General features: G+C 38.4%; 1 protein-coding gene across 1 annotated transcript; it reads left to right on the top strand.

Moving 5' to 3' along the window:
- Positions 1-3,788: 3,788 nt before the first annotated feature.
- On the top strand, positions 3,789-13,417 carry LOC113068296 (low-density lipoprotein receptor-related protein 12-like). Its single transcript, XM_026240987.1, has 7 exons — positions 3,789-4,724; positions 6,651-6,707; positions 8,202-8,337; positions 9,210-9,412; positions 9,612-10,713; positions 10,814-10,946; positions 11,482-13,417. The coding sequence occupies exons 1-7, from the start codon at positions 4,658-4,660 to the stop codon at positions 12,403-12,405; spliced, it is 2,622 nt and encodes an 873-aa protein (XP_026096772.1). The 5' UTR covers positions 3,789-4,657; the 3' UTR covers positions 12,406-13,417.
- The last annotated feature ends 9,011 nt before the right edge of the window (positions 13,418-22,428 follow it).

The following is a 22,428-nucleotide window of genomic DNA, read 5'->3' as shown; positions in this document are numbered from 1 at the left end:
CTGGTTGGATATTGGTAGAACATTAATGAAAAGATGTCAAGTAATAGTCAAGGGATGAGTTGCACTAATACAGCAGAGGAAAAGAACGGACAGCACAACAATGCTACCATCTAGTGAGTGAATGAGACACGACCCTACAATTTAAAGGGAGGACTGGAAAAAAGAAAGGTCTTCATTGGCAGATTTAAGACAGTACACTAATACACTATACACTATACTATATACAATATTTCTCCGCTCTTTTTGTTAACATATAGCCTACTAATATTATTTATAGTCTGATAGCATAACCAACATTCAAATAAAATGTAGTCTTGACATATTTCCAGAGACCCAAAGGTGGGAGGAACAACTATATTGAACCTTTGCATTCACTTTTTGCGTTTAAAGCTTTGCACTCTCTTACATGCAAGCAAAATTGGTCATGGTAATAAAATACGGTGGGAGGCTAAACTATAGCTTATTTCAATGCTTTTGTGAGTGAAAGCAAAGTTTCTCATGAGAACAAATCTTTTGCATGTGAATGCGAATGAATGCAATAGCATTGAAATGTGGCCTCAATTTAAATAATTTTTTATTAATTATTATTATTATTATTGTTATTATTTCTTTTTTATTTTATTTCTTTTTTTCTTTTTCTTTTTTTTGCTATCACGTTACCCTTAGGGCTCTTTTCATGTACATCTCTACACTTACAAATATGTTTCACAGAATGCTGTTTTTATGTTAACTAAACACAACTTTTATTTTGACATATTACATTTTAAAAGATGTGATAGATGTTTAAAATCAAAATATTAAAATGCTTACCTCTTTTATTCCAGAGTAAAAAAATATAATATACAAAATATACAAAAATAAATAAATCTGTGAATTGAGTTTGACTGACAAAAAAGAAAAAAAAAAAGAAAAAAAAATCATGAAGGATTCTAAGTAGATTGTCTGATTATTTCAGGTATGTTGGGTGAAGCAGACCTCTTCTGGTTACAATATGTGATTTGTTTGGAAATCAAAACACCTTACAATTAACAAATCAAACCACACTTCCACGCACTAGTGAGGGTCATGGACTAAATTAGTTTAACTTGTTTTTCTGTGTGTGTCAATGCATTTCATTTTAAAGTCAGAAATGGCTAAAATATTGTCTTCTCTGTTGTGACGTACATCCGAGTAAAATAGTAATCGGTTCGGTCACATCACGTGAAAAATAACCAAAAGACTTGAGGGGAATTAATTATGTGTTTTCAAATTAACTACAATTTATCAGATAAAATGAAAGAGTCTGTAAAATGAGTCCAACAGCTTAGAGGAAGATTGAATTGCTTCTTTTTTTATAATTTTTTATAATAAAAAAATCACGTTGCATGTCTAATTTCAGTTTAGCTACTTTTCAAATGTTTTTATACATGTATAGATAATATTATTTTCCTCTTGTCCCAAACCCAGACTTTCATTCTTAAAATAGGAAAATCCATCATAAAATATTATATTATAAAACTCATGGATGAAAGAACATCACCTATAACTCGACCAAGACTAGTGCAGACTAGCAACTCTACAGCAGTTTCACCATGGGATCCTCAAAAACAAACTCATCGACATCAGGCAGAAATCTTACGATAAACAACCGACTTTCAAAGACCACAGTGTAACGACATCAGCATTTCTGGCTGCACTATTGCAATTATCTTCTGGCTGGACTTCCAACAAGTGCAATCAAACCTCAACAAATGATTCAGAACGCAGTAAGTAAATAATCCCCTCCTGAGCCTGAGATTTGTAAGTGAGCAACACCTCGTGGCACAATCACAGAGAGCCACAGAATCCCTTTCCAGAACATTTCCTTTCGCTGTTCCTTGCCGGTGAAATAACCTTCTCTCTCTATTTAACGTGACAAACCCTATCCCTCCTTCATATAGCTTGTCCAATTCTAGACGATATTTGAAACTTTGTTGCTAGCACTTCTTGTATTATTGCTTCATTTTAATTACAACTAATTAAATTAATTAATTTAATTTAATTAAACTACATTAATATTAAACTGTTTGTTGCATTCCTCGCTTTGGATAAAAGCGTCTGCTAAATGCATAAATTTAATTTTAATTAAATTTTTAATTTAACTAAAACCTAATTTCACCCTAGGAGTTCACAATATATATATATATATATATATATATATATATATATATATATATATATATATATATATATATATATATATATATATATATATATATATATATATATTTATAGATATAGATATAGATATATATTGTGAACTCCTAGGGTGAAATTAGGTTTTAGTTAAATTAAAAATTTAATTAAAATTAAATTTATGCATTTAGCAGACGCTTTAGTTTGGAGATCATTTTTCACCATTAACTATGTTTTTTTTTTTTTGCCTTGATAAACTACTAACTTGCTGCTTATTATTAGTTAGTAAATTTAAGTTAAGTTTAGGTATGGAGTGGATTAGGGGATCTAGAATATGATCAGACAGAATAAGGCATTGGAATGTGTTTTATAAGAACTGGTAAACAGCCACGGGATGTTTATATATATATATATATATATATATATATATATATATATATATATATATATATATATATATATATATATATTACAGAAAGTACATAAGCCAAGTAGTGAATGACAGTGGGTGTTACTATGAACCATTATACAGTGTTTTTTGAGAACAATTGATCTTGTCCGGCTAAAAAAAAAAAAAGCATATAATAAAGAACACAAACTCCAGCAGCTTTTGGACACTGAGAACAAAAAAACCCTAACCATCTGTTTGCTTCCTAATGGATTTAACCCTGTGTTTGGGCATGCGTGGATGACACAACATCTGTCACTCACTGTGAGCTTCACTAAGCGGCACGTGGGCCGTCTGAATAGAGACAGATGTTGGTTTTGCAAGCCCTGATGTCTGAGCTCAATTCTGGGGCTCCTGAATGCAGTGACCTCTCTGACTATAATGACAGCGAGACCCCGCGGTCACAGCCTTTGTTCAACAGAACGGTGCATGTCTCTCTGTTACAATACATTAGTTGCAGTTTTGTCCTCTGGGTCGTTCCACAGCAGCCCTGGCTCCTCTGAACTTTGGAAATTATTTAAAATTATAATTATTAAAAATATCTTATTTAGATGGCTACTTCTGAAAGATCAAATGTTAAAATAATTGTTTTCTATGTGAATGTATTTTAAAATGTGATTTATTTCTGTGATCAAAGCTGAATGTTTTCATCATTGTATCATTAATCAGAGTCACATGATCCTTCAGAAATTATTGTGACGATTTTCTGATGAAAAAAACTTGTATTATTATTATCATCATCATCATCATCCTTGTTGTATATAAAGGTTTCCACAAAAAAAAAAAAAAAAAAAAAAAAAAAAATATATATATATATATATATATATATATATATATATATATATATATATTTATATATATAATTATTATTTTTATTATTTTATTTTTATTTTTGAAGAAACCTTTATATACTACCATTCAAAAGTTTTGGTTGAGAGACTGTGTGTGTGTTTTAAGAAATTGATACTTTTATTCAGCAGTGATGAATTACATCCAAAGTAACAGTGAGGATAATGTTACAAAAGGAATACATTTTACAATTGTACAACCACGCTCCAGTTATTTATTTATTTATTACATAATTTATATCTCTCTTTTTTCATTGCTTGTGAAGTATCACAAAGAATGCAACTAAACGGAAAGAACGAGTATTTACAGTATGTTTGTGATTGAGAGAGAAAGGAGGAGGAGATGTTAGAGGGGGAAGGGGTGGTTTGGTGGTAAATACCCGGCTGTAACAACACACACAACCGGTCAGATCAGAAAGAACGAAATTTGGCGTGATTACAGTCAGATCGGCAGACGATCATGCTGTCGATTAAACCTGATGTCTAGTTTTATTTCCAGTATTTGATTCGGCCAGACCTCAGCTCGTGTCATCATGCTGTAGACCACTGTGTGGCTATATCTGTCTGGATTAGGCTTGTTTAACACCTTCAGACGCTCGGAATTAGCGCTTTCACGTCGGATCATCGATAGATTAGTGTTGATTTCGTCTTGGGCTTTTAAGGACACTGTTTGTGTGTGTTTTACAGGAGCTCGCGAGCCAACAACAAAAGCGCTAGCACAGCCGGCTAACGCTAGTTTAACACCGGTGCCTTTAGTCGTTTATCACCGAATCTATCAGTGATGGACATCGGGAATGATTCAGCTGCTTTACTAATCGGATAAGTGTGTGTTTGGACTAAGAGGTTCATTCAATGAATCTATGAGTTTGATATCAGTAGGTTAGAGTAGCGGTGTAGCTTGACATTAGCGTTAGCCTGTTAGCATTAGCGACTCCTTTGTTGGGAAGAGTGAATGTGATTTCACTCACTTTGCTTTTGAGATTTCGTTTTTATTCAGTCTTATCGATTGTTTTATTGTTTATATCTTACTATCGTGTATATAAGAAGTTCGTTTGGCTGTAACATCAGTGTTTTATTAAGACATGAGCAGGAAATGTTGAGCAGCTGGTGTCTCTGGTAATACACGGCTGAAGAACAAATACAGATATTGTATGAAAATAGCCATACTGACACTACAGACTATCACAGTTCATCGTTTAAAGCTAGTATGGACCACATTTCGAGTTTAAACAAGATCTGTTTGGTATGGACACATCTACTCTTCGTCTTCATGGGTAAGAGACTTTGTTTCGCTACTCTAAATATCATGAAATCTTCTCGCGTCTTACAATTATTGTTGGTTATCATAAAATAGCGTTTGCAGTGTAATCTAGCAAATACTATATGTTAAACAATGTCGTTTCAGTAAATTACAGCCTAGTGATATTTCAGAGGAGTGTGCTGGTGTTCATTCATTCACATACATTGGAGTTTCTCTAATGCTTAAATAAGGGTTGATTTAATTACTCTCACACACACATAACGCTAGAGTGATTGTTTTGAGATCAGATCCGGGTCAGTGAAAGGAACAAAGACGTGTATTGTTTGCCCTTGGCTGTCAGTTCGTCTGGTCCTTTGCCTCTCGTTTTCTTATTTACTGTCTACCTTTATTTATCTGTCCTGGTAGGGGATTTTCAATCGTAAATGTTTTGGGGAATTCTTTATTTTTCTTCCTTTCACTTTTGATTTTGTTTGGAAAATTCCCTTTATCTAACCGTCCATACGAAATCATCTGATGCAGAACAGTTGATTTATCAACAATAAGGATGTTTTTTTTTGTTTCTGTAACTGAATGGCAGTTATAAATTCACATTGACTGGAAAACAATAGCATACATTGATCTGTTCATGTTTCAACTGCTTCCAGCATTATCACAAGTAATTTCTGAAATTGAAAAAAAATAATGTTTTCCCACTGGATAACATTAGCTGGGTCAAATTTGAATCAGCACAATTGAAAAAATAAAAATAATAAACTATATATATTTACCACTTTTTTAAATTATTTATTTATTTTTTATTATTATTTTATTTTTATTTTTTTGGTGCCTCTCCAAAGCCCAAAATTGATTAAAAAAAAAAAAAAAAAAGTTTAGAGGAACACAGACAAATAACTAACATTTATAGCAAAGTTTCAAATACACAGACCAAGAACCGAAGAGTTATACACAAACTTACATGTTGTTTACAAAAGAACTGGATCATAAATGTATCTTTTTTTTTTTTCTTGTGAAGTACCGTTTACTCCAATGCATCTGTTCTAGTTGACAAATTTCTTGCTGGTCATATTACAACTGACCTATTGATATAGGCAAGTTGAAATATCCACCGTATCTGTCAGTTGTTGTACATTTGTTGTGTGGCAGTGGCCAGGTTTGCATGCGGCTGTTTCCCCTGTGCTGTGCTCCCATCATGCAGTCAGCTGTTGTAAGCAGCCCCATAAGTGAGGGAAACCCCAACAGATGACCAGCAAGCCCGAACAATGCATGCCCCTCAGGGATAATGTCGGGTTTTCTGTGGTCATGCATATAGAAAAGTAATCTATTGTGAATAGGATGTCTACAGTATACTGCAGAGCTAGAAGAGTAGTATGCTATTTGGACATAGTCAGAGATTTAATTGCTATGCAATGGCCACAGCTGCCACAGAAGACTAAGCCAGGTTTTATCCCAGTCACTTTGTTGATGGTAGATGTGTATGGCAATTTTCTTGCATTATCTTTCAGGTTTAGCAATTGAAAAGGTATTACTTTCAAAGCAGATGAAACGTGGCTTCGATCAGTCAGAACAAGTCCAAATATTAGCTGAGGGTTATGCATGTCTGATGTTCATGGCTTGGTCTCTTACAGTTATAAATGCATTACAAATATATGTGGGCGTTTGAACCAAATTTCGCAACAATGCTGGAAGCATTCTGGATCAGTCTGTTACTCACAAATGCACCATTTTAATATCGGTTTGATAGTGAGTACACATTGTTCCTGCTTGCGTCTAACTGTGGATGAAATTTCAGCCCTTGGTTTACAAAGCCCTGCTGCACACCATATTAAGTTTAAAGGATCAGCTCTCTGTCCCCTTTAGGTTTTCATCTACACACATTGCTTTCTTCACACAGCTGTCATATGCATCATAATCATTGGAAATATGTTTTTCTTTTTTACAGTAAATGCGGTTTCGTCACAGCACAGCGAGAACGTATATGTATCAGGCATGGCGAACGGTGAGTCCTGACTTCAGATTTGGTTTACAGACCCCGGTTATAGATTTTTTTGAAATCTTCAGAGCAAAATAGACTATGTGGATGACTGTCAACCAAAGCTCCTCAGTTGTTTCAGAAGTCCTCAAACACAGCTTGTAGGGAGCTGGATGTGCCTCTGGAGATCAAAGGAATGTAAGACATATAAAGACTCATCATACTTAGCCCAGATTAGTCTGCACATGTTACCTCTTGCCTGAGTAACTGGTAACTTAAAGGTTAGCTTTGTACTGTAATATTTTCTCAGTGGTGAACGAGACATGAAGTAAAGCTGAAGATCTTTGCCCGAACCCGATGGGACCCGTCGGGACCCGACGGGTTCGGTCGGGTTCGGGCTTAATTTCTATCATCTTACACGGGCTCGGGCCGGGCTCGGGCTTGTGCTCCGGTTTGCGAGGTAAACGAGCGGTCATGTGATGTGTTTCGATTAGCGCGAGAAAGATGCGAAAATGAATGCTGAGCAGGTGTAACGGAGGCTTGCCTCTGGTGATTACGTTTTGGTTGCACCAGCAACTAAAGCAAACTCTTGAGGTGTGGAAAAGTTTTGGCCATGTTTATAATGAGAATAATGAGTGAATAATGACGCACTATCAGTGAGCGCAGGAACGCGCTGAAGACCTCTACAGTGGATTCAATCATTTTCCTCCACAAAAATATGTAGACCTAGCCTAATCTCTGTGAGTAAAGGTTTTTCAAATGATAACTAAATATTCATTGAGTCTTAAATGCATAATGTTGACAGAGTATTTACGCTAATGTTGGCATTATTCTTTTATAAAATAAAGCAAATCCGGCGGAGTCTTTATCTTAATTTCGTTATTGCCAAATACCCATCTTAATTTAAAATTTATCTTAATTAAATTTTTTTTAAATGACTCGTTTTTATTGGTGCGTTGGTCTATTTATAGGTTAAATGAGCCTATGTCTAGAATGCTGAGATGTTACGATGTAACAGAGGACTTATTTTATTTCTTTATTCCAACTTCCAAGTGGTCTAGTCTACGTTAGTTATGAGTAAATTATGTTAAAACATAAATAAATTACTCATTGTTGACAAAAGGCAAAAGAGCTGTTTGTGTGCGCACATTTGATTAATGTCGGGCTGTAAATGGGTTCGGGCTTTAAAAAAGCTGTCAATCAAAATGTACTTGTCGGGCTCAGGCCTGAAACCTGTTACAGCTCTAATATGAAGTAATCTGACAGCACTGCATTCAATCCTCCATCGAACACTTCTCATGGTGTCGCCGGTCAGCTTCTGCTGTGCCGGAGTGCGGTCATGTGATCTGGAGGAGGCGTGGCTTTGGAGAATGATTTGCAGGGAGGGTGGGATCTTATGCTTTCAATGCTAGCTTGTTGTTCCCAGCCTCTCTGAAATCCCCCTACTCTACATTTAATCACCCATTATGTGTTAAAATATGCATGCAGGGTGTTAACCTTTGTTTTTGTGGTTTTCTCCAGCCTGTGGAGATGTAGCAGAGCAGATAAGGGCGTCCAGTGGAGTGATCACCAGCCCTGGCTGGCCCTTTGAATATCCTTCTCGCATCAACTGCAGCTGGAACATCAGGGCCAACCCTGGAGAGATCATCACCATCAGGTAACACTAACCACAATACTGCACTATTTGCCCTTCCACTGACGCAGTCAAGAGCTGATCAATAATAAAGATGTTCTTCACAGTTTCCCACAGGCTTAACCACAGACTTTTATTTTGGTCATGGTCGCTATGAATTCCTGCAGTGCTGGTGGAGTCTGCTTCTCTGTACCAATGCAAACCACTGCTTTTGCTAAAACAAGCTGCCTCTTTAGACACAGATGCATAACTTTGGGGATCTGTTTGTTTGTCATCACAACAGAGATGTTTAAGGCAGAGCAGTGTCTCTTGAATTCTCAAGGCGTTTGGATTGTATTTTGAGTTCTCTCTTGGTTTAAAAGAATAAGGTGTGTTTTTTTGTTGTTTTTTTTAAGCTGCTGCCACCTCAAACTCTTTATGAAAGCTTTTTTGTGATTATTTCAGTTTTTGTTCTCGCGCTGCCTGTTTGATTCAACCAGAGTGTTTGTTTGCGTCTTTATCCAAGAATGGTGTCCATGGTTACTGGTACAGAAATAGACCAAATGGGTATTTCTTTTCCACAGGATGTGACTTTTGTGGTGAACACAGCAACTTACTAATTTGTGAATGGGAACTGTTTTAAAAAGACCATTGGTTCAGTTTTCAGCGAGACGCATGTCCCACAAGTATACCTTTCTTTTTATAGGTATTTAGCATGGTAGAGTTTTTCCCGGCATCATTTCTTAATTGGTGGTACTTAATAACAATTCAATATAAGTCTTGATCTATTGATTTTTGAGGCTTGTGATGCAGCAGACTAATTTGAATGTTCTTATTGATGACAGGGTTACTGTATTTCATACTGTCATGCACATACCCAATGTTCCTGCACTTAAAACCAGTGGTAATTTTTTTAGTTTTCAGGACTTTGAAATTCAGAGCTCGCACAGATGTGGTTTGGACTGGATCTCCATTGGAACCTACAAGAACCTGGATGGGTACCGGGCCTGTGGCTCGTCTATTCCTGCCCCATACATCTCCTCTCAGGATCACGTTTGGATCAAGTTCCACTCTGATGACAGCATGACTGGAAAAGGCTTCAGGCTTTCTTACGTAACAGGTAGAGCTGCTATTAATATCCCTTTAAATACGGCTGTATCAGAGAATTACGAAGATGTCTCACTCTGCCATCCAACACTAGTAAATTCTCTCACTCTTAAATTGTATTTGGTTACAGGATGTTCTCTAAAACATAGATGTTACCAAACATGGCTAAAAGTTGTCTTTTCTAAAGGTTGATATCTGTGTGTAATTGGTAGGGAAATCCGAAGAAGCCAGCTGCAAGCCTGACCAATTCCACTGCGCTAATGGAAAGTGTATCCCAGAGTCCTGGAAGTGTAACACCATGGATGAATGTGGCGATAACTCAGACGAGGAGCTGTGCGCACAGCCTAATCCCTCCGCGTTCTTCTCCTTCCAGCCTTGCGCCTTCAACCAGTTCCCTTGTCTCTCACGCTACACCCGTGTTTACACCTGTCTGCCGGAGTCGCTCAAATGCGACGGCAGCATTGACTGTCAGGACTTGGGTGACGAGATCGACTGTGACGTGCCCACCTGTGGTGAATGGCTGCGCAACTTCTACGGTACTTTCAGCTCGCCCAACTATCCTGACTTCTATCCTCCTGGCAGTAACTGCACCTGGCTGATCGACACCGGCGACCACCGTAAGGTCATCCTGCGCTTTATGGACTTCAAGCTGGATGGCACAGGCTATGGCGATTATGTTAAAGTCTACGATGGATTAGAGGAGAACCCCGGGCGTCTGTTGCGTGTGTTGACTGCGTTCGACTCTCGAGCCCCTGTAGCAGTGGTGTCATCTTCAGGACAACTTCGGATACACTTTTATGCTGATAAAATCAATGCGGCTCGAGGGTTTAACGTTACGTATCATGTAGACGGTTTCTGCCTGCCGTGGGAAATCCCGTGCGGAGGGAACTGGGGTTGCTACACTGAACAACAGCGCTGTGACGGCTACTGGCACTGTCCCAATGGCAGGGACGAGCTCAACTGCAGCAACTGCCAGGAAGACGAGTTCCCATGCTCGCGAAACGGTGCATGCTACCCACACTCTGACCGGTGCAACTACCAGAACCGCTGCCCCAACGGCTCCGATGAGAAGAACTGCTTTTTCTGCCAACCTGGAAACTTCCACTGCAAGAACAACCGCTGCGTTTTTGAAAGCTGGGTGTGTGACGCGCAAGACGACTGCGGGGACGGAAGCGATGAGGAGAGCTGCCCGGTAATCGTGCCCACGCGAGTCATCACTGCCGCTGTAATCGGGAGTCTGATCTGCGGCCTGCTGCTGGTCATCGCTCTGGGCTGCACATGCAAACTCTACTCACTCAGGATGTTTGAGCGCAGGTTAGTGAAGCCACTTCGCCAGACTAGAGCTAGAACAGAAATGGATTGTTGGGACCGTTTCCCCAACAGTTCCCAATTAACGCACTGGCTGTTCTTCCAGGTCATTTGAGACTCAGCTCTCTAGAGTGGAAGCTGAGTTACTGAGAAGAGAAGCTCCTCCATCGTATGGGCAGCTGATTGCTCAAGGACTGATCCCCCCAGTGGAAGATTTTCCTGCCTGCTCTGGAAACCAGGTATGAGACTACATAATTGTGTAGTTAAAGCCTGTTCAGACAAAAAATATAACTATAAAGATAACTATGTTAGTGTCCACATATAAGGATTTGTTTGTTAGAAGCACACAGTACAGTTTTAAGTGGATTCTTATAGGCTGTCAATGTTTTTAGTCCTTTCTTCAGCTGGAAAAAGAAGTTCAGAAAGTGATTGTTCCTCTTTGTTGTTACTCTTATAGTTGTGGATGGGCTTTTCTATTATAGAATTAGATGGCATAGAGGATATTTTTCTTATTCAACTTTTAATTATTCTAGGTTTGCATGTCACTGTTTTCATTTATTTTTAGGAATGCTGAATCTGTTTCTTGTGCAGGTGAGATGAGTAAATGCATGTTGACATTTCTGATCCAAGCCTTCTCTACAATAAGCTTGGTAAACTTGCACCAAGCTGCTGTCTGACTGACCTTGGACAGTTCCCAGACAGTATGAAGCATGATGGCTGGCCTGCATGTTATAGATGACCTTCGGTAACACTCACTGTTGTTGTTGCTTTCAGGCATCTGTTTTAGAAAACCTAAGACTGGCAGTTCGCTCTCAGCTAGGATTCACCTCAATCCGGCTCCCCACCACAGGACGCCACAGCAACATCTGGAGACGCCTGTTCAATTTCACGCGTTCACGGCAGTCTGGTTCTCTCGCACTGGTGTCTGCGGACACAGAAGAGCGCTCTGATGGCAGTGCCTCAGCACGTGAGCCGGAGAGACTTGGCTCTCGCCGTGGACTCTTGCCCTTGGACTCTGATGATACGGACACTGAGAGTGAGCAGCATCCCCGCAGGGATGTCCCAGGAGCTGTTGGAGGCCTGATGGCCCCACTGCCACAGAAAACTCCCCCAACAACAGCAGTGGAAGCCATCGTCTCTGTGTCTGCCAGCTCGGCTCCACTGGTCAGCCGCGAGAGCAGCATCTCTGAGAGCATCTCAGAAAGTTCTGGAGTAACTGGATCTCCAACTACCAATACTTCTGCTCCTGCAAGAAGCCCCTTCGGCAGCGCTCTAAGCCGGGTCACCCGCAGCCTACGCTGGATTCGTTTCTCTCTGGGGCGCTCTAGAGATGGAGGGTCAAGTGGCATTGGGCAGAATCACAGCCCTCTGCGGCAGTTGGAGCAAGGAAGTGTGGGTTGCACTGGTATCGGCATTAGAGGTGAGGATGAGGATGACGTGGAGCTCCTCATTCCCGTCTCAGATGCAAGCTCCCTGGACAGTGATGAGAGCTCCAGGCCGCTGCTGGAACAAGGCTTGGAACAGGCCTTCGGGCCCCACCTGACCCCAGCTGCGGTCTCTCTCAGAGGCCGGCTGGTGGGTAGGGATGGCCCCTGTGAACACTGTGGAATTGTCCACACGGCGCGGATCCCAGACGCTTGTCTGGAGGCGACAGTGAAAACAGAATCTAGTGACGACGAGTTACTGCTGCTCTGTTAAGACTCAGAGGAACTCCCTGACTCGGTACATGACCCATATGACTCTAAAATGTCCCTGCTTACAGCTTGCCATTTCTGTTATCGCCCCCTAGTGGAGCGGAGGTTGAGTGTCTTTAAACATGTGTCCTCTTACGAGTCGAAGAGCTTCAGAAATCAGGTACTTTTAAAGACCGGTCTGTAAAGATCATACAGCGTAAGAGAGCTCCACAGTCCCACTGTCCCTTCCACTGTGCAATATTCGTATTCGTTGAGATGTTTACCAGGTCAAAGTCTATTTTTCTGAGTCAAATTAAGCTCAAGTAGAGTACAGAGTGAGCCGCTTTGCAGTATGGGAAAGCAGCACAGACACAGACCCGTCGATCCTGGACAGTGTGGGACAACGAAAGAATGAACACATCCAAGCGCTCGGAGCTATTTGTTCTCTAACCTTTAATTTATTTGTACTTTTGATCTCAGACATTTGTTTTATTAAAGGAATGGTTGCCCCAAAAATGAAATGTCTACTCACACTCATGCTGTTCCAGACATACTTTCTTGTGTTATTGTGAATGGCGTTCTAGCAGCTCTTTTCTATACAGTGAACACCCTGAATACAGGTTATATGTGATCCATATGAATCTATTATGTTAGTAGTTCTCATATAAAGGTACGTTGTATTAGATTGGGCATCAGATGATTTCAACGATTTTTTTCACTGATTAACAAAAGACATGCCGAAGTCATATGGAGTTCTCTTTAGTTTTTTGTTGTCCCCATGTAGTTTCTCTGTATGGAAAAGGCAGCTTTGACATTCTGGAAAGTAGCTCAGAGTTTGTTTAGGGGTTAACAGAGTACTAAATAAAAAGTAATTTTGTGTTTCGTATAGGGCTGCACGATACTGGGAATAAATGATATTGCGATATTTTATTTTTCTGCGATTTATATATTGCGATATGAAATCTAATCTAATTTTTTCTTACAAACGAAAATGGGGTGAGCACACTGACGTTCTAATTTTAAATGATCATAAATGTCACCATCGTGTCAATTGATTAATATGCGCGAGAGAGAGAGCAAGACAGCGCTTTTGTTGTTTGAAGACTGTGAGCCTGCTTCCGTGGCTCGCTTGCTCTCTCTCTCCCTCTGTCTCTCTCTCTCCCTCTGTCTCTCTCTCTCCCTCTCTCTCTCTCGTGCGCACTCTCTCTCTCGTGCTCTCCGCGAATCACATTCGTCAAGGGCCCGAAGCAGCTGACCCGTACAGTTAATGAATAACGGATCAACTGCGACAGCCTACATCGCACATCCTGCGATGTGACTATCGTGGATTCGTACATCGTGATATCGATGTTTAAACGACACATCGTGCAGCCCTAATTTTGTATGATAGTCAAACCAGTTTGGAACAGTTGAGTAAATGACAATTTTCATTTTGGGTGAAATGTATTCTTTTAACTGCTTGCAAAAGGTTGGAGATCAAAAGAAAAGAAAATTGGTACGTTTGTTCAGTTGCGTGTGAGTTTGTGTCCCTGCTGCAGTGGTACTAGGAGCATTACCTGCAAGAATTTAATTTATAACCGGTTGTAATCTGAGAGGGAGCTACTATTTTTAAAAATATTGCATTGTATAACATCCTTTTTTGTTTGTTGTATTTATTTTTTTGTTACCGTAAACCTTTTGGTAACCTTTACTGTTTTGGTACTGAGAATTCTTGTGTGGGTGTATATATTTATTATTGGTTTTCATTTCAATAGCGTTTACTTAAAAAGCATGTCCAACTGTCTTGTGCTTTTGTTTTTTTCATTTAATGATGCGGTGTTAATATATATCTATATAATTATATACACGCACATACAAAAACATGCAAAAGAGATCTCTGTATGTGTGTGTGTGTGTGTGTGTATATATGCATGCACACACACTACGGGTCAAAAGTTTGGGATCAGTAAGACTTGTAATGTTTTTTTTTTAAAAGAAGTCGCTTATGCTCATCAAGGCTGCATTTATTTGATCCAAAATACAGAAAAAAAAACATCTTGCCAAATGTTATTACAATATAAAATAATGTTTTCTATTTTAATATTCTTTCAAGTATAATTTATTTCTTTGATGTAAAGCTGAATTTGCATCAGCCATTACTCTGGTATAAAGTGTCACATGATCCTTAAGAAATCATTCTTATATGTTGATTTTATTATTAGAATTATCTATTTTGGCAACAATTGTGCTTATTATTATTATTTTACTTTGATACTTTTTTCAGGATTCTTTGATGAAGAAAAAGCTTAAAAGGAGCATTTATTCAAAATATAAATATTTTCTAACAATTAAAATCTTTGCTGTCACAATCAAACTTTTGATCTGTAGTGAATGTTGTTAGAAAAGATTTACATTTTAAATAAATGCTCTTCTTTTTAACTTTTTATTTATCAAAGAATCCTGAAAAAAGTATTAAGCAGCACAGCAGTTTCCAGCACTGATTATAAATCATCATATTATACTGATTTCTGAAAGATCATGTGACTCATGAGACTGGAGTAATGATGCTGAAAATTCAGCTTTGATTCACAGAAATAAATTTGATTTTAATGTGTATTAAATTGATGAGCAGAAGAAACTCCTCTAAAAAAACATTACAACATTACAAAACCGGTATAGTGTCTATATGTATATGTGTGTATATAAAGATAAAAAGAAAAATGTTTACTGCACTAAGAGAATAAAAGTGTTCATCTCACTTGTGTTGGACGTTTTCTTTTTTTTTCCTAAAGTGAGCAAGAGTGGGCGGGCATTGAATTTTAGTTTCTGGAAAAAACTGAAGCATTCTAAAAGTCATCTGTGGACTATACTGAAAAGAAACCAAAGCAGTGTCTCCTGATGATCCCGAGACACACTGAAACTGTGGAGTTTAACTGAAAATATGACTGCATAGATGGTTTCTGTTTCCAAAAGCCAGTTTAATTTTCTCCAATATTGTTGACGTTTCAATGTGATATTAAACATATGTATTTATATAATAAATATATTACAAATATAAAATCAAACCATTGTAAAGCCCTAACCATATCAATATCATTTTAAAATTAAAATAAATCTAAATTGAGGACGGGACTTTCTAATGCCTTTTAAACAATTTGTAGTGCTTCTATCGCTACATTGAAAATCTTGAAAAGCAAATTTTACAATTAATTATTGCACACTTTACAAAAACATATCCATAGCTGCTTTATCCCCAGACCAGAGATGGCATGAATGTCAGCATACATATAGCTACATTCACTGTAGTTACCTTAGCCTTCAGTTTACTGCTTGTTTGGAGATGTGGAAGATGTAGAATCACTTTTTTTCTGCTTTAGTATACGAGTAAATGTCAATCATTTACTCGTATACTAAAGCGGAAAAAGTGATTCTACATCTTCCACATCTTTAATTTAATATTCAATTTAATTTAATATGAATCAATTGTCTATATAATCATTGTCTGCAGCTCTAGGCAATTTTATCAATTATTTTGAGCCATCAATTAGCCAGCACTAGTCAACAAGTAAGTTTAGTAGATGCAAACAGTAAATAATTATTGATCTGCAAATTTACATACATTTGATTATATTATGAAAACTTTATAGGTAGCTGGATCAGGCGTGTTTAACGCTGGAGCTAAACTCTGTGACCCTCCAGGTTCAGGCTTTGACACGCTGTGCCTCTGTATTCTCACATACTATCTAAAATATCAAAGTTAAACGCCTCACAATTTACAGCGGATTCATGTTTTTCTCAAAAACCTTAATTACTTTGCTACTGAAAGATATGAACATCTTGGATGACGGGGGGTGAGTAAATTGTCAGGACATTTTTATTCTGTAAGTGAACTAATCCTTTAAGGGTTGTTATGATATACAGGTATTGGCAATAACCATGATATTTCTAAACGAAACGCACACAGCGCTGAACTCTTACATGTATTGTCTGTTTCATTCGTACTCGAGCCTGGAGGGCGCCCTTGCACAGAATCTCCACAGGCCAGACTCAAAAAAGTAAATCCAAGTAAAATCCAAAGGCATCTAGCTATTATTGTAGCTGAATAAAATGTACAAAATGTTTGTCTGATTAAACATGAAGACAATTAACATATTATTGCAACAATGTATGGTTTATCTGCATTCAAGCTATCTCAGGTATTTTGCATAAGGGTAATGTATTATAATGCAATGCTAATCACTCTTATAAAGTTATATCAAACATGCAGTTACTGACACTCGAGTTAGAAGTAAAAATGTTGTTATTCTCATATCTGCTGTACTTTGACACTGTATACAGTATACTTATGGGGGGAAAAACTAACCTTTTCAAAGCTTTGAATCCATTTAACTAATTGCTTACATTGTTTCAAAGCGCTCTGGTGATGCCTGCTGGTCAAAACTGTGGAAATGCAACAAAAACTTGCATAAATACAGCTTTTACAAACCCAGTGCAAATGTTTTATCAAAAGTATATTAAAAGCAATTAACAAATCATTGAATACCATTAAATATGATGTGTCTGTATGATGTCTTGGTGCATCTCAATAAATTAGAATGTCGTGGAAAAGTTAATTTATTTCAATAATTCAACTCAAATTGTGAAACTTGTGAATTAAATTCAATGCACACAGACTGAAGTTTAAGTCATTGGTTCTGTTAATTGTGATGATTTTGGTTCACATTTAACATAAACGCAATAATTCAATATCTCAAATAATTAGAATATGGTAAAATTCAACTCAAAACACCTGCAAAGGTTTCCTGAGTCAGTTGGGTTCAATTATTTGGTTCACTAAGCTACACAATCATGGTTCAATGTTTACGTTTTTTTTTTTTCAGGTACAGAAAGATGTTAACAGAAAGTTGAGTGGAAGGAAAAAGTTTGGTTGTGCATCTTTTTCTTCCACACTTTTTCAAATTCCTTGACATGTCTGTTTGCCTTGACCCCAGCTTCAGTAACAAATACACCGCATCAACAACAATTAAAAGTTCATAAACTTCTATTTATTTATAAAACTGAAAGTGAGCACTCTAACACGTGTTACAGCACTCTGTGAACAGCCAGCTTCTATCATTATTCTGAAAGAGGAAAGTTACATAGACCTAGGATGCTTCAGGGGTGAATAGAACATGGAGGAATTAAAATGTTTGGGTGAACTAACCTTTTAATGCTCACAAGTGACAACCATGTCATGAGGTAGGAAATATTTTGCACACTAGTGTTCCAATAAACCACTTTAAAACTCTCCTGTTATTTCATTTATAAACATTTTGTCAAATATATGTTATGAACAGAACTGTGCCATTTCAAACATACTGAGATATTTTAGACACAAATCTTAGGCGGAGTTAAGAATGGAATGCTTATGCCATTGTACTAAAGGGTATTAAAGGACGTTACAGAGCACAGCAGCCTGCATATTAGGGGTGGAACGATACATGTATTCATACCGAACCATCACGGTACAGACATCTCAGTTCAGTGCATGAGGCCTTGCAACGAATACGGGCAATTCACACCTAATCCAGAAGGGGGCACAATTCCAAATGTTCCATGATATTTCCATATTTGCAAACATATCTGAATGATAAACTTTTGTTTGTTATGTAAATTATAGGCTTTGTACTTCAGTTCCAATGGTGACACAGACACAGGCACGTTGATGTTTGGTTCACTGTATTTTTTTTGATACCAAGTTAGCAATGCTAGAACTTATGTGTTTTGTGTGTGTGTGTGTGTGTGTGTGTGTGTGTGCAATTCTCACAAAGAAAACAAAACATTGTGCTTTTGTAAAATAAAGAAATTAAGCCTGTAACAAAAACGAACTGAAACTAAGCATATATGTGCTACGTTACGTGTAGCACTGCTTTTTTTTTACCTCATTTATCTGTAAGCTAAATAAAATATATTTCAAGAATGTATTCCTTGTATGTATGCATGCACTGTAGATTATATTTAACCTAATGTAGCCTAATAGTTTAAATTTTCACATCTACATGGGGAAAAAATGTAATTTGTACCAATGTCTGTTCAAAATAAATGAAAAGAAACAATTTTTTCCACTGTTGTACCAAAATGGTATCAAACCGTGACCCTGAACCGAGGCACGTACCCAATCGTGACATTTGAGTGCCATTCCACCCCTAATGCATATATATCCAGAATATACAGTACAGACCAAAAGTTTGGACATACCTTCTCATTCGAAGAGTTTTCTTTATTTTCATGACTATGAAAATTGTAGATTCACACTGAAGGCATCAAAACTATGAATTAACACATGTGGAATTATATACATAACAAAAAAGTGTGAAACAACTGAAAATATGTCATATTCTAGGTTCTTCAAAGTAGCCACCTTTTGCTTTGATTACTGCTTTGCACACTCTTGGCTTTCTCTTGATGAGCTTCAAGAGGAAGTCACCTGAAATGGTCTTCCAACAGTCTTGAAGGAGTTCCCGAGAGATGCTCTGTCTGCGGTCCAGCTCACCCCTAAACCATCTCGATTGGGTTCAGGTCCGGTGACTGTGGTGCAGCACCCCATCACTCTCCTTCTCCTTGATGCCTTCAGTGTGAATCTACAATTTTCATAGTCATGAAAATAAAGAAAACTCTTTGAATGAGAAGGTGTGTCCAAACTTTTGGTCTGTACTGTATATATATATAGCATAAGCATAAAGTATAATAATGCAGACACAGGATGTGAGCAGCGCAGCCATACACAATGATAACAGTATATCTACTCAGCTAGCAGCCATAGCCAGTACTAGTGCATAAATATAAGAGGCCATAAACAAGCTGGTGCGCACAGCGAAGACAGAGACGAACTGCTGTCTTGTGCCTCGCTGAAGCGCACAATATCACTATGTTTCACAAAGCCGCTGTCTGGGTATGGTGGTTTCCCCTCCAAAGAATTCCAACTACAAAATCTGGCGAAGGTATTCAGCGAAGACCATCCAGCCACCATACAAATGTCTTGAAATGATAGAAATGCCCTTAGTCCAAGCCCACGAGGAGGCGGCCGCTCTCGTTGAATGAGCTCTTATGTCAATAGGTCATTCTATACCCTGGCTAGAATCAGCCAGAGCAATCGCATCGACTACCCAATGTTGTTCCTGCACACCATCCGCACTTGAAATTTCCACCATTCGGGGTTGGGGTGCCATATTGAGCTGCCCACTGGAAACAGGAGGTCCTATTTCAGCTAAATCTGTCATGAAGAAACCGTTAGTATCTTCAGCAGGTCGGGAAACCATGGTCTGTTTGGCCAGTACAAAGTGATTAGAATCACCGGTGCCCCTTCTTTTTTGATTTTGTGCAGCACTTGTGGCAAAATCTTCAGCAGGGGGAATGAATACAATCAGGCTTTCGGCCACAGCATTGTGAGTGCATTCTCCAGGAGAAAGTGTGACAGAGAGAATAGTGGGCAATGCGTGTTCTCTTCTGTCGCAAACAGATCCACTTCTGCCTTACCGAACTGTTGCCAAATCAGCCTCACTGTCCCAGGGTTTATCCTCTATTCCCCATGAGGAATCCCATACCTTGATACCATATCCGTGCCACTGTTCAGGCAATCCAGAACGTGCTCTCACAATGCTGATCGGCCCATAGCAACAATCATGCCGTCTGTTCATAGCATTTGTTTGGTGGTTTATGTATAATACGACCAATGTATTGTCCGTGTGAATCAGCAAACGATGCCCCATACCTGCGTGAAGTAGTTCCAGAGGGCTAAAAAGGCTGCTCTTAGCTCGAGGCGATATATGCGACAGGTCCTCTCCGACACAGTCCAGGAGCCCAAGGACAGTATGCTGTCACAATGCAATCCCCACTTCGCTGGCGTTGGCCAACTGCATGCTGAAGGCTGTGCCGCTCTATCACGTTGTGGCAGAAAGTGACTTCAACATTTTGGCTGCATTAGAAAACCTAGACTGCTGACTTGTGACTTGACAGTGACTTTGCAGGCAACGTTTGTCCACAAAAGCACCACACGAAACTGACGAAACTTAATGATCCACAACAAAATCGAACAAGCTTTGGTGACAACTGAGCGAATATTTAATTACTATAACACTGATTTTTTGATAGAAATAACATCAAAAATGCAAAACGTTGGTAAGAAACATACATTTACATGCAAACTTACCACCAAATCCAACTTTGAATGGAATGCACAGGATTGTGGGAAATCAACATCAGTGAAGGATACATCTAAGCTGCCTTTAAAAATCGACCAGATGAAGGCATCTCATGAGACAGGAAGTGAAGCTAACTTTGATTAGAACGTGCCTTGATGCATTCCTACCTTAAAATGTGTCCCCCGAAGACAGCATTTCCCAGTTTTTAGATACAGCGTTTGTCTGTCGGAGACCATAACGTATGCAAGTATAAATTTCTTCTTCACTTGCTGAAATTGACAGGAGATTTTTTTATAAAATATAGATCACTGTTTTCTCAGTTGTTAAAAAAATACGTTAATTATCAGTCTATTGATAAAAAGTTAATTTTCCAATAAAAGGTGATAAATGTTTACATGATTTGTTACACTGAATTACCCCTTAGCAGATTTAGACTCATTTAAGTGAGAAAAAATAGCAAAGAAAAGAATTCACCCCTTAACATTAACATCGGTGTGTTAATGTTACATGATTATTTAAACAATTGAACTACTTTTGAGACTACATTTGATTTGATCATTTGTACCACATTCTACTTAGTATGGTTTAATACTGGTATTACATGTCATTTTATTTCTGTTCAGAAAGTAATGGCTTGTACTGAAACGTCTGCCCCGCAGTGGCCGAGAGTTTTGTTATTTGTCTTCATTTATTAGGTACCGATTTCATGCACCTTTCCCAGACAGCAAGCAGTTTCGACCCAGATCCTGCCCACATCTGGCCAAATGTGGGCCGGATCTGTCCCAACATTATGTTGCTGTCTGGGGACCCTTATGACATATAAATGATGTTGTGATGCTGGAAGCAGTTGCGGGACCTTTGCTGGACCAGGGGCTGAATCTGCAGTTTTGTTGTGATTTTTGCTCTCAATTTGTTAAAAATAACTCTATAAAACGAGCCTTAGCTTGCCTCTGCCTCCGCCTATGTTCATAGAGGTAACAACTGGCGTCAAGATGCTCTGTATGTCAAGTGGCCATGAAAGTTAAAGTTGGTGAATGAACACAGGGATTAATAAATGAGTTTTATTCTCTCAAAACAAGAAACAATTAAAAATGTATATTGTGTGGCAATTTTCTCATCTCCACAAACTGTGACTTACTCCTCTTTTGACAACCAGTGTCTGTCGCGTTGAACAACATGACGAGAATGAACATTGTCCAGTCCACTGAGTTCAAAGACCATCCGACGGGATTTTCTTTATAACAATAATAAAATAAAATATACTTGCAAATTTTTTTCCAAGTCAACCTTGCATAAATATAAATGTTCTTAACATTTTTCAGCATTTTTTTTTTATCTGTTTGATTTTTTATTCTTTTCAAAACTTCAAGAAAAGATGACTGCCAAGAGGTGGAATGTTGCGTTAAATGTCTGAACCGTCAGCCACGAAAGCTCAACCCTGACCTGAATCTGTGGACGACGCTAGATACGGTGGATGGCCGAGCCTTGGTCCACATGCACTGTACACAAAACTGGAAATAATTCCCAGATGTCTCTATTAAAACATGCTGTATTACTCAGACAGTGTGCTCAATCCATGTTGCAGACCCTTTTCAACATGCTTGCTTTGAATGAATATTCCATCTGAGTGGAATCATGACAGACCCATACAATAATCTACAGCTCCGTCTCCACATCAACAAAGACTTATGGCTGCTTCTGAAGGGAGGAATGTACAATTTTCATGTTCATTTTTATAGCAAAATCAATATTATACATTTATTGTTTTTCTCGGCCATCCCTTGCATTTTTTTTTCTCCATTAATAATATGAGATCACCAGACCACACCTGTAACCGAGATCTGTAAAAATACAGAAAAATATTCTAAAGGATGACAATCACATCGTTA

Source organism: Carassius auratus, linkage group LG44F (genome assembly GCF_003368295.1).
Source record: "Carassius auratus strain Wakin linkage group LG44F, ASM336829v1, whole genome shotgun sequence".
Classification (NCBI taxonomy): domain Eukaryota; kingdom Metazoa; phylum Chordata; class Actinopteri; order Cypriniformes; family Cyprinidae; genus Carassius; species Carassius auratus.
Note: the sequence above shows the minus strand (reverse complement) of the source record. Positions and strands in the feature narration are given on the sequence as shown.